The sequence below is a fragment of the Melanotaenia boesemani genome, chromosome 10 (genome assembly GCF_017639745.1).
Source record: "Melanotaenia boesemani isolate fMelBoe1 chromosome 10, fMelBoe1.pri, whole genome shotgun sequence".
Classification (NCBI taxonomy): Eukaryota; Metazoa; Chordata; class Actinopteri; order Atheriniformes; family Melanotaeniidae; genus Melanotaenia; species Melanotaenia boesemani.
The window spans coordinates 4,698,089-4,711,217 of NC_055691.1; the positions used below are offsets into that span (position 1 = coordinate 4,698,089).

General features: G+C 36.1%; 1 protein-coding gene across 4 annotated transcripts in view; it reads right to left on the minus strand.

Moving 5' to 3' along the window:
• The window catches only part of ndrg4 (NDRG family member 4), a 62,466-nt gene extending 54,348 nt beyond the window's left edge, over positions 1–8,118 (minus strand). For 3 of the 4 annotated variants that reach the window (XM_041997372.1, XM_041997369.1, XM_041997368.1), the window contains exons 1-2: positions 8,005–8,106; positions 3,963–4,036 (exon numbers count right to left, since the gene is read on the minus strand). In XM_041997372.1, the coding sequence (XP_041853306.1) occupies positions 3,963–4,036 (74 nt within the window). In that variant the 5' untranslated portion in view covers positions 8,005–8,106. Of the gene's footprint in view, positions 1–3,962; positions 4,037–8,004 lie in introns of all 4 variants that reach the window. The other variant, XM_041997371.1, reaches the window with a different exon arrangement.
• Between the last annotated feature and the right edge of the window lie 5,011 nt (positions 8,119–13,129).

A 13,129-nucleotide genomic window follows, 5' to 3' on the forward strand; every position in this document is an offset into this window, starting at 1 on the left:
TTTTTACTTCAAGATTTATGCTGTAACAAAAGGATTTCCATCTAGAGATTAATATAGCATAAGTTAATGGTAAAACTCCAAATCATGTCTGAACTTTAGCATACCCAAACTAGAAAAGTATGGGAAGTAATGGAGGTAATGAGGTAATGAAATGGGAGGAGAAGATCAAAGATTAAGTCAACTAAGATGATAAATAAACAGACGGATGTGTTTTCAGAAATTATAGTAATCAAGTACTGAAGTCTGGATCAATTTCACATTCTGACAGCAGCAGATATGACCTATATAATCATTTTGCAGCCATGGTCTGTAATATTTTTAAAATTTTTGTCTGGTTGTAGAAAATACAATTTGATTTTATAATATTTTGATTTTAAAGGTACATTGTGGAAGAATTACTGATATATATAGTGGTAAAGATGGGCATAGAAACTACTTCAAATTTAAAGATTTGCTGCTACATACAGTAAGTGGATCCATGGTAAGTAGATTTAAATGGCACAGTTATTTTAGTAAAGCAATTAGATATGAACAGAAACATACATTTTAATGGTATATTACCTTTTTCTTTTATTAACCTTTGATTTTGTAACATGCTGCACCTTTAAATTAGCACATCCTACTCTGAACAATATAATGTGAAATATGCTATTGTTGCTGTCTTGGCAAAAGTAAAATAATAAAAAATAACCTTATATATTTAAGTATGATTAACAATGACACTATAAACAAGAGGTCGTGGAGGCAAAATTACTCTACAAAAGTCCTTAAAAAAGACATGTTGGTAAAGAAAAGGCTGCTGCTGTTTACTTTGTAAAAAGCTAACTGCCTTACAAGAATGTTACTGTTACAGGCAGGTTTGGTCTGACACAACCATGGGTCTTTTTTTGGCCCCAACACAGTCTTAATTGATTATTCTATTTTCAGTTGGTTCAGCATCCTGTTTTGGTCTACATGTATTATAAAGTTCCATGAAATATGGAATTTCTTAAACTTGTTATTAATGTCTACACAACCAATATGGAGGGGTATTTCAAGCTATATTATCTTGAATTACCGGTAAATGGGAATATCATGATTCACTACTTAGCTATAGAATTCTAGGACCTTATGAACAATTCTTTTTGATGCAAAACTAATTGGATCAATTCGGTATAATTCAATCTAGTGTGATGCAGATAGTAGCCATGCAGCTAATCTCCCTGCTCTTCAGTGGATACTTGCCAAAAACTGTTATTATCAGAGGTGTATATCTTTCCTGTATAAGACTATCTGTATGCTCACTACATAAATATGTATGTAGATAGCCTACATAGCAGAATACAGGTGATCACACTTATTTAATGTAAATTGTTTACATTTTTAAAGGATTTATAATTTAAAACAAATAGAACTTGTTTGTTCCTTTCGATTTATTTTTTATTTTCATATGGAAGTCCAACACAAATTTACTGGTAAAATGTTCTTCACAGTGCTTCTAAAATGACAGGCAATGGTTTCACAAACAACCTAATAATTGAGATAGTGACGTGTGAGAAAAGGATCACTTTTGTATTTCCGTACTAATCTAACCAGCAGTATTTAACATTTCCTGATGCTTTTCTGAGCAAATAAAGGAGCATACAGTTTTCCACAGAATCCTGTCATAAGGGGCAAAATTATATTTTCCCACAATATATAAACTGTTTTCCCTCATGTGCATTTCTCCATGCAGTCACCTCCATCATATAAACCAGGGTGGAACAGTGCATTCATTCAACAACTATTATGTCAGAGGCATTGTTCCCAAAACTAAACCCATTTGCTTTAGCACATCACGTCAGAACATTCTCTTATCACCCAACGTTTACTGCAGTTCATGTTAAAACAGCATAATTAGACTTTACTGAAATTAAAGGTGACCTGTTGTGTGTTGCATATAAACTCAGTCTTCATACTGAAGAAATAATGTACATGCAGACACATGGAGAACATGCTCTTCCAGACTGACAATTACACTGGACATCCAGCACCCATCAAAGTTAACTGACAACTATATAGAAAGCACACACATTGGTTAAAAGAAAAACGTTTGTCACTGGATGACAATGCATGCTGAAATATTCCATTTCATTTTTGAGTACAGCAATATTAATAAATGAGATTAGGATTTATAGTACAAATCTGCATCCACTTGCTTAGCATGGAGTCGTAAATTAAACCAAAGCTGCTGACACTGGAAATGGGATTGTTGCAAAGCAAACCGTTTTGCAACAAGCAGTGAAATTACAAATCATAGTTGAAATCAGAGCAACGTAGTTATTGATAATCTTGAATCTCTACAGGACCCAGGTCAACCTAGATTTAAGCATTTAAAATAAAAAAAGAGACTTTACCCCAAACTACAATCAGTTGTGATGACCTAGTTTATAACATGCAGCATAATTTCATGCAAATTTTGATTTTTTTTTTTTTTTTTTTTTTTTCATTTATGATTTTAGTGCATTTAATCGGATCCTTAGAATACATTTCCATCAAGCTAAAGCCAATACACCAGCAGTACTGCAGAAGTATTTCCATGAAGTTGTTGTTGACAATTATGTCTAAAAATACAAATCTGGTGAACCGACTCTGTGCAAGCTAGCTTTGTTTAACCGGAACCATGATATTTAGCATTTAAAGAAGCACTATGTAACTTTCCAAACTTAAAAATATTAAAGTTTCTGACTCATTTTGATGACACTATGACATTTATTTTGTACTTTCCTGGAGTCATCGCTGCCCTGCAGTGTCCCGAGGCTAAGAAACCACACTTCAACTTGGAGTTTCCAGCCTGGAACTACATGTTACAGCTAAGTTTTGCTTTATGTATACACTAGAAATTGGATATCAACACAGTAGCCATTGTTAACATGCACAGTGGCTGATTTAGCAAATAAACCCAAGAGGACATTAACTGAGGAAGAAAGGAAAAGAAAGTGACAAGAGTCAACATAGGACTGACTTTTACTGGTTGAAGAAACTTCAGACTACAGGTAGGATGCAAGATGGATGCTGAATTAGCCGTAGTTAGGGGGCATGCCACTGAGAAAATCTGCCGAAGTTCAATAGTGCTTCTTTAAACAAACATCACCAGCATATTATGGTAAACTTTCTAGGTGGAAATGATAACATCCTCCATTAGGAAAGCTTGACGCCTTTAAATGATGTCAATGTTTGTTTGTTTGTTTGTTTAGTTCAACAGCAAAGTGAATTTACCATAGCTGAAATTAGCTAATTTTAATTTTATCTTTCTTCTCATGCTTTAGTTGAAGTTATTAAATTACCACTATGCCAGAATAGCTATTTCCCTGCAAAACTAAACACTAAGAATATTGTTTACATTCACATAGACTGAATTTGATCTCCCGAGAGTTCTTATTTTTTTGTTTTTGTTTTTGTTTTTTGTTTGTTTGTTTTTTTCCTCCTGGACTGTCAGTTATTTCATCCTAGACGTTTGGCAGTAGCAACTGACTGTAAAAATGTACACAATGAGACATATTTTAAGGCTGGACAATGAGGAATAAGCAAACTGCTCATGCTGAAATTGTGTCACAACACAATATGTCACCTGGAGCAGGCTGACAACAAATGTTGTTGAGATGATTTTCAGATTCAAGGTCTGGCTTTGCTCTGAGACTAATTCCCAGAATCTGTTCCAGTGTCTCATGTGGTTTAAAAATTACCACTAAATAGATATGAATCACATGACAGATGGACTAGTCCCATCCTAGGCATGTTTATTTAATTGCTAGATAATGATTATTGATGTGATTTATGAGCATTTGCTGACTGCTGCGAAATGAATGTGTGAAACACTGGACTGACTGACAGAATGGAACGGATGGACGGAAAATGCAATAGATAAATCCACGCAGGCTGGATAAAGGAGACACTTGTGTGGCATTATGTGGTAGATAAAGTGGCTTCACGATCCTACGTACATGGTCTGCAGGAGGCTCTGTGGAACCGTGCAGCCAGCCTTGGGAGGGAAGTTCCAAAACAATCCAGGCCCCATCTAGCAGCGGGTATAAAAATACAAGAGACAAGATCCACTGTACTGCTGTTGGTGCATTGCAGGTGCAAAGGCAGTAAAAAGATTCACAGAACTTTAAGGGAAGATGTCATGCAATAAAGCTACACAGAGCAAATAAAATAAATAGTTAGATAGCAGACAGATGCACAGGTTTCTGTGAAAGTTACCATTAAAGACAAAGAAAGGAAATGTGAAGGTTAGCAGTTAATAGAGGAAACTGTGACTAAGTGAATGATGCAACAGTGTTAAAAAGTGAGAGATAAGTGTAACAACCCTTTGTAATTTGCGTAAATAATAATGTCATTCCATTTTCAACGGACACAAGGACGCTATCTAATTAATGCAAAGATCCAGAAGAAACGTCTAGAAAGGGGAAGTGTATTAGCATGCAAAACATGCTAATAACAGTGCAGCTCTTCCAGTAGCTCAGTCTCTGAGCCAACCTCATTGTTTAGCTGTTGAGAATGCCACAGGGTGGGAGGGAAGTGGGGGCTTAAAGTGAGGTTTGGAGTCTCCAGGGAGGAATAAAAGTTGTTCCAAAACAGATGGTAACAGAAAAACAGCCAGTCTCACAAACAAGGAAACTCTTCAGCCATAAGTCTCTATGCAGCAATCAAGCAGTTTTAATTAAAGAAAAGTTTCTTTAATTCAAACTGAGAATTGATACTTGTTTAAGAAGAAATGATAAATATTTAAAATGATTAAACTGTGAATTTACTGCATTTGCCACCGGTAATTAAGAGATAACTTATATGAGTATTAACTGGGCCACATCATAAAAAAACTTTAAAAATATAAATATCTTTATGTAAGTAACAACTTAAAACATCCCATTCAAGCTACTATGTTTGCACTCTGCTCAGAAAAGGACAGTTGGCTAGCTGTTTGTTATGCTAGCAATGTTAGCTTTTTAATGTGTCCCTCAAATGTAACTTTTAGGTTTTTTTTTATTTATTTGTTTTTTGTTTGTTTGTTTGTTTTTTTGCTTGTAAGATGCATTAATACCTGCCCTTCTGAATTGAATTCAGTGTTTATTAAGAAAGTCTAGTTTGTTTGTTTAGAGAGGTGTGAAAATGCAACCAAACTCTGGCCCCCTTTAACCGTAGGTCTTGGTTTGCTTTAAGTGAAGCAAATGTAGGAAGCAGACTATAATTAATGTGGCAGGAACAGACCTGGTTTAACTAATAGATTAATCCAGTTTTCTCATTTACTGTTTGTCTTGTCTTCTCCTTCAGTAATTCTTGATGCAGTGCCACCTCAGGTAAGGAGGGGAATAGCTACATTATTCAAAATATTTGGTTTGTTTGATTAAGTGCAATGTGGAAATAAACTCAGACTGGAAGAATGTGGCAAACCTAATTGATTGAGTCCTCAATCATACCAAGTCTTGCAGACTGTTATGTGTGGATATAATCTTGGTGGGTTTATCTTAAACTTGAAAGTTATTGTAGCAGACAATCCTAATGTAGAAATGCACAGCAGTGCTGTGGTTGTTTTTACACTCTGTAATTTGTATTCATTTGAACTGTGTTTGATAAAATGGTTGACATCCAGTTAGAAGAGCTACTATAAAAGTCAGTTAAAATCTGCTGTTAAACATAATAGAATTCACTAGATGTGGAACTGTTATTAAAACACAATATTTTCCACCTAGAATCATAATTCAGTATTATTATATCATTACTCGTCAGTTATGGTTGTGACAGTTTGTTTGTTATAGTTCAAAACTTCAGTCATGACTGAAAATAACAACTATAAATACAAAAATTCTCTGTAGACCTCTTTCATGGAAAATGTGAAGGCATGTCATGCCATGTTGCATGCTGGGACAGGAACTTCGTCCCACAAAATCACTCTTGTCTGGTTAGATTTAGTTTAGCTTGGTTTAAAATGCTCGAATCTAGTGGAGAAGGGATGAGATGCACCTTACCTGAAGTAAGTGAATCTCACCACTGAATGCTGAAACCATTAAAAATGGGACCTCTTTAAAACCCAACCAAATCTAATAAACATATTTTAATGTGTCCAAATATATTTAGTGCTTTACTTATTGAAGTCATAAGTAGAGGATTTTATGACTATTATTAATAAACGTGTGTTTATTGGTTTAATGGATTAAAGTGTTTTTGCTTTACTTACAATATACGGATATGTTTACTATTTGCTTATGAGGCTTACAAATGAAACCAGACATGGTTTTGAGGTCAGTCCTACAGTCTGAGTGTAGAAACACTTTCCTGAAGTTAAACAAAGGCTCTGTGACAACAAAAGACAACCTCAAAAGAAACAAGAATACAATGTGGAGTCCAAATAAACAATTTCACATTCTCAAAAGAGGAAATGTTTATTACACTATTACTCCTTTTGCAATCAATATTGTTTTCGTTTTCTTTGTCCATTTTGTCCATTAAGTTTTCATACTTACATAACTTATCCAGTGTCTTGAAAAAGGGATAAAGCATTTTTTGTTCCAGTGGAGCAGTAAATCATTTCATCCATACTAACAGGTATGAAGAAACATATCACATGACCATTTACATGCACTTCCTGTTTCTAGTGTTGTGTTAGTGACTTAAAGGTCATAAACATAATGAACATAATAAAAAAATGGATGTGAATAATATTGTATATTTAATAATACTCTATATTGGGACTTTGAAGATACAACCTGATAAGCTTGTAATTGTGCAGCCAAAATATCTTATGTAAGTTAAATCAAGTACTAAATCTCAACTCAAAATGTTAACATCTGCTGGAGATTAACTCTTGTTGTTTATACTTAGTTAGGGGTTCTGGGTTTATCGGGTAAATTGTTAGCTGCTCTCCAATCTCAAAATGCTCTTTCCAAATATGGACTACCTCCAGCGGTGATAAGATACAAGCTAGAATTGTTGTGTGGCACATGAAGAAACAAAGGGAGGAGTGTATTGCTCTTTGTAGATCTATTAATAAAACCCTCGCTATGAAACAGACCTACTCCCAAACGAATGACAGGCTTGACTTTCAGTGGACTGATGAAGCACTGGTAGTAGAAAAAAAATAGGTAATAAGTTTTACAGCTTGAAAACAGGCTGTAAAAAAAACCTTCCCTGCAAGGCAGTGATAAGGGCAGTGCTGTTTTGGAGGCAGCAGTGAATTTATGTAAGAGGACCAGACAAAAAAGGGGCCTCAACTGTGCCTCTAGAAGATTTGGAGAGATTCTACAAAAAGATTCATTTGAATATTTTATGTTTTTTATGACCAGATGTAATCATGCTCAATAATTACAAGTGGTGAAATTAGAATACAGACATATTTAACTGCCTGTTTGGAGCAACCCAAAGGATGAATTTTGACCATGTTGCATTATAGTTTCATTACAGTTGCCAAGGGCATTCTGCAAATGCAAGTGGACTCAGAGCACCCCTAACACAAGCCTGCAGCAAAATTCAATCAACTTTTATGAATTCCACCTACTGTAGATTCATCATTCAACCACCTCACCCTGCTTCAGCCAAACAATATTTTCTCATGGCTGACTCCTTAGTGATGAGTCAGTTTTCTTAATATAAGCACTTCCAGGTCAAAAAACAGATTTTGATTAAGTTGTCCGCCTTGTTTTCAACAAGCTCAGTAAATTCAACCTGTCGACGTTCTGTTCATGCAAATGAAGAAGCTGGTAGCAGGGGGTGAGTGTGTGTGTGGGTAAAAGTATAAAAGAGTACAAAGCCTCAGCAGCAGTATTCACACAATCGGTGCCAAAATGCTGTCCTCATTTTAACCACCTCTTCCTTCTCCTATAGTCTTCCAACATGTAACAGCTACAGCTCATGGAAAGCTAAAATCTCACTGTGCTGGAAAATAACACGCTTGTTGAAGATTTATGAAGAGTTTCTGTTTTCAAAATGGTTGTTTTACAACTCAAAAGCAAATGGATAGATATATTGCAGATAGATAAAGCTTTACACTACCTGTGGCGTAGGTAGGAATTTCTGTAGTCGACACCGTGTGGTCTAGCTTTTTTTTGTTCTTGTCCCTTCGGCTGCTACAAACTGGATGAGAGCGTGTGTGTGTCTGTGGTTCCACTAGACAAAATGAGAGAGGGTGAGATGTCTGCCTCTCTCTTTCTCCCTCCCTCCCTCCCCTTCCTGATGATAAACACGGAGCACGTGGCTTCACCAGTGATGCAGCACAGTGAAGATCACAGCGCCAAGAAGTGAGGAGAGAGAAGGATGAAAGAGAATGACTAGAGGAAATAAAAAAAAAGAAAGAAAAAGAGATGTGGATGTCCGTTCTGTGTGTGTGTTTATGTGTGTTCAAATGCTTAAGATCAGAACTCTGCAGCTTTGAGTTGGCAGAGATTACTCATGCTTTATGAAACATGCCAAAAATCATCCAAATCTGAAAAAATATCAACTTCTGAATAACCAGCTGTGACAAAAACTGAGTCCAAATAGATTTGCAAACATCGTCATACCCACATGCACAAATAAAGCTACTGCCAAGGACCTGACCATGTTTGGGCATGAAGTGATTGGAGCACTGATAGCAAAATCATCTGTGTGTCTCTGGTAGATTACTGACTTCAGCACTATCTAATATACAGTGTGAGTTGTTTTATAAAAAAAAAGAGAGACATTTGCACCTAAAACATCTTTGCATTTTTGTCTCCCAGAGATGTGTGAGTGTTGTTGACAAGGTTAAAGAAGCATGAGGGAGCCAGAAGAGATGTCTTTATTGGCTTAGGTTTGTTTGCCCTTTAAGACTCAGTAGGTATTCTGGCACCAACACTTGCTCTAGCCATAGATTTAAACTTCTTAAAGGGGCCACAGCATGGTTCTTCAGGTTTTGAGGCTTATCTTCAGTGCTGCAATAAGTATTTTCACCTTAAAGATCACCCAAAGCTCAAAATAAGAGATGCAACCATATTTTAGTATTTTCATGCAAAAGGAACTCAATTCATATTCTCAAACTAGAGACTTTTTTAAGTAACTTGGCCACTATCCCATCATAGCTCCTGGGTTCCCTTATATGGTCAAATTATCAAGGCAGTGCATCCCCACTGGAACATGCACATTATCCATCACAACCATTTTTAAGATGCACTACTGAGATCTGCCAGATTTTCTCAGTAGTGTGCCCCCTAACAACGGCTAATTCAGCATTCATCTTGTATCCTACCTGTACTCTAAGCTCTTTACATTGAGTAAAAGTCGGCCCGATCTCTTGCTTTGTCCCTTTCTCTCTTTATTTTCCTCTCTTTCTCCGATAATGTCTACTTGCGTTTCTTTGATGAATAAGCCCTGGTACATGTTAAATATAGCCAGTATTTTCATATCCAGTTTCTAGCATGTGATGCGATGCAAAAATTGAAACTCAGCTGTAGAGTGACACAGCATCCTGGATGAAAGTGTGGTTTCTCAGTCTCGGGATGCTGCTGCTGGGCAACAGTGGCTTCAGAAGTGTACATGATAAATGCCACAGTGTCATCAAAATGAGTCAAACCGATTCTCAAGGTCAGAAAGGAATATACTGCTACTTTAAAAGCAGAAGTGTTTGCACTGCAAGCAATGACGCCTGGCTTTGCAGGGTCAGACTGTATGGCTATTTAGCATGTGCTGTGAAGAATGAATGACTGAGAAGCTAGCATAAGCAACAAGAAGATGCCGGCTAACTGCCGGCTAAAATGTTGATTTCTGGTTGAAAACTAGTTGATTTGCCATCTCTGGTTAACTTGCTAAATGTGAATATAAACAAAATTTGTTTGGGAAAAAAACTTCAGGCGTACCTCTTAAAAAAAGCTAAATACTGGATTATAAAATAGGGCTTTACATCCAAGTTGGTCAGTTGTTCATACGCCAGATAGGGCTGGGTTTTAAAAAATCAGTTTATTGATTTTAATCGGTTCAAAAGAAATAAATACAATATTGATTCATAAAACTTACCATGGCTGGGCGCGATCTTACCATATATACACACAACTGGTTTCCTGTGTCGCCTTCATCCAAAATCAGCTTCTCTTGCCAAAATAATGTCACATTCAGATCTTTTCATTCATCTGTGTGGATTACATTCATCCATAAAGTCTTTTGCAGTGTATTACCGCTCACATTAGCAGCAAACACTAAGACACTCCTATTAGCAGCTAATGCTAACGAGCACCGCCAAGTTTCACAACAGGAAATGATGTCACCCTGCACATATGTACTTTGAAATACATTCAACATGGTCATTTAAACTCACATTTCCTCTAGAACAGTTTTAGATTTCATCCTTTTATCAAACAGTAAACATGCTATTTATCTGATCGACATGACGGCATGTCATAGCTGCTGTCTGTGTCCATGGCAGTGAGAACACACACATATGCACACTTTCTAAGTTTTCTAAATTCTCTCAGGCAGGTGGAGATGGAAGCATCTTGCTCCAGTGAGGAGCAGATGGAGGATTTTTCCTGCTCCGGTGTTACGCCGATAGCGTCACGGCAGCCATGGCAACACTCACAGCTGAAGAAGCTGAATCTATCATGATTGTTTGAATTTCTGAGTTTTATTACTATTTTAAATTGATCCAATATTCTTTATAAGTTTTATTAACATCAACACGTTATCGGAGTTCTGAACTTTGAGAATATGAATGAGATCTGAATGAAACGCTTTCAACAGGACATTTAAAAAGTTTCTCTTTTTTTCTGTCCTGAGGGTTTTTTGTTTTGTTTTGGTTTGGTTTTTTTTATCACAGCATTTCTGACTCTGAATCTGGGGAAACACTGTATTGTTATTGTGCTTCAGAAATGCATGTAGATGTGTCAGATCAGATTACTACAGTAATCTGATTACTCCCAGATAGCTGATTTTGATTGCCAATAAATGCACTCAGTGTTTTAAAAAATATTTTTTACCTGAGAAGGTGTTTTATATTCAAGAAAAAGAGGTGGTATTAAATAATCGATATTGTATTGAATCAGATTTAATCGAAATCAATTGAAATAAGCTGCTGTGAATCAAATCGAATCGATTTAGGAAATTATTAACAATACCCAGCCCTCACTCCAAATCATTTTACAAGCTCATATTATGAGAGAGCTCCTTTTTCTCTACAGCTTTAGGTCCTCAAAGCATGCTGATTACGATGAGGAGAAAAAAGAAAAACATTAAAGAAAAGCTTTAAAGTTATATACAACTTTTCTACATTTTCAAGACCCTATTGGACCATAGGGACACAATTCTGACTATGAAATGTATTTTTTTAGGAGTTTTTAATGTTTAATGTTTGTAATGTTTCAGAATTTTAAAGATGTTCATTACAGTACAGATGATGGATTTTCATGGTAATATGCTTAAACAAAATTCTATTTAGGCCAGAGAGCATAACATAACGAGTGCAGAAGCTGATGTAATGTGGCTTGAACACAACGCGACAATTGCAGCATAGCTCGTTACTGGTACCTTGCCTTCAAAACACTGCTGCTCTCCATTTGCATCCTGCTTTAAAATAGCCTCTCTAGGGCCACATGAACATTGTTCAGTCAACAACTCTTAAAAATATGCACAAAACAATGTAGATTTAACCAAGGTTCAAATTACACAGGGGCCTTGGGGGGGACCCTTATTTTCAGGCATGCACCATGACTTTTCAAATGCATGCACACATGTTTTAGTTTATGGCAGCGTCTAAAACTGGGTAATTGCCAAAAAAACATTCTGCCCAGCCAATGCAATCAGAAACATCTCATAAAGGGACAAAAATTCTTCTAACAGCCACAAAAAACAGCTAATTAAGAGGTCACTTGTGTGGTTCACTACACAACAAACAAACTATATATATATATATATATATAAACTTGGCTGTTTTAACATGCCTGTTAACTTTAAGCTCTTAAAACTAATCTTATATCCTTCTAATAAACAGATAACAAGCTGTAGGTTATTATCTCAAGAAAACAAACCGTATGCTTCTTGAGATGATTAGAAAGATTTACTTTTTACGTGAAAACAAATGTCACAATCTCAAAATCAAGTCAATTAGTCCATTATCTTGAGAATATGGCATCAAAAATTAATATTTGCTGGCATTCTTTATCTGTTTCTGTATGTTAAGTTAAAGTGTTTGATATTTTCTTTTCACAGGTGTGAAACTTTTCCATTTTCTACAGGCTAAATTATTGCAGTGCTGCTTGTTGACTTTGGGTCTGAACCTGTGTAGCTCCATAATTTTTATTTTGAAGCTGTTTGACTGTACTGAAATGTGTGCCTGGAGTGTGCCTATAATTAGTTGCATATCAAACATATGTTTGTGTTTCCCTTAATAGACAAGATGTTTGATACAGAATTCTCTTGGTTAACATGAAAGTTGTCATACAAGACAACAACAAGCACACCGCTTGGTTATCCCACAGTGAGGCTGAAGACATCCACAGGCTCAATCTTTCCAATCTCTCGATGCGTCCATCAGCAGACATGTATCCTGCAGAAATGGCCTCAAGCAAAAAAAAAAAAAAAAACTCACTGGATTTCTGCAAATTGCCAAAGTTTAAATCAACAGAGTACATGAGATACAATTTCTGTTTGTTTTTATTTTTCATTACAAAAGGCTTTGCTCCAGTCAAAAAGGAAGTCTGAAGGCGAATAGATCTATTCATCAACGTTCTGATGGCCAGAGGCAGTTTCTTCTGACGTGTTTGTGTCATGTGGAATCATCTGATATCTGCTGACACACATCACAAAGCTTTTAGATCAAATCTTGATTTGTTCACTGCCTGGAAAATTGGACAAGGATTGTCTCTAAAGGCAGCTTCAACCTCACAACCTACCAACAGCAGCTTCCCCATCGCAGAGATTAAATGTGACAGCGTGTAACGCAAATTAAAACATCATTAGAACACTACCATCTACAGCCCGGTGGAGAAAATTCAGTTCAGTTACGATTATATTCAAAGAGATGTTCAGCTGTCTTTATTTTGAAGATCAGTTATTTACAGCTTTAACAGCTAATGAAGGGTTTTTAAATTTGATTTTATGAGTTGAAACAACTGATCAGTGTTGTGCAACTTCATGCTTCTCATGAAATAGTTCGAAGTTCATTTAGTTTAAAATG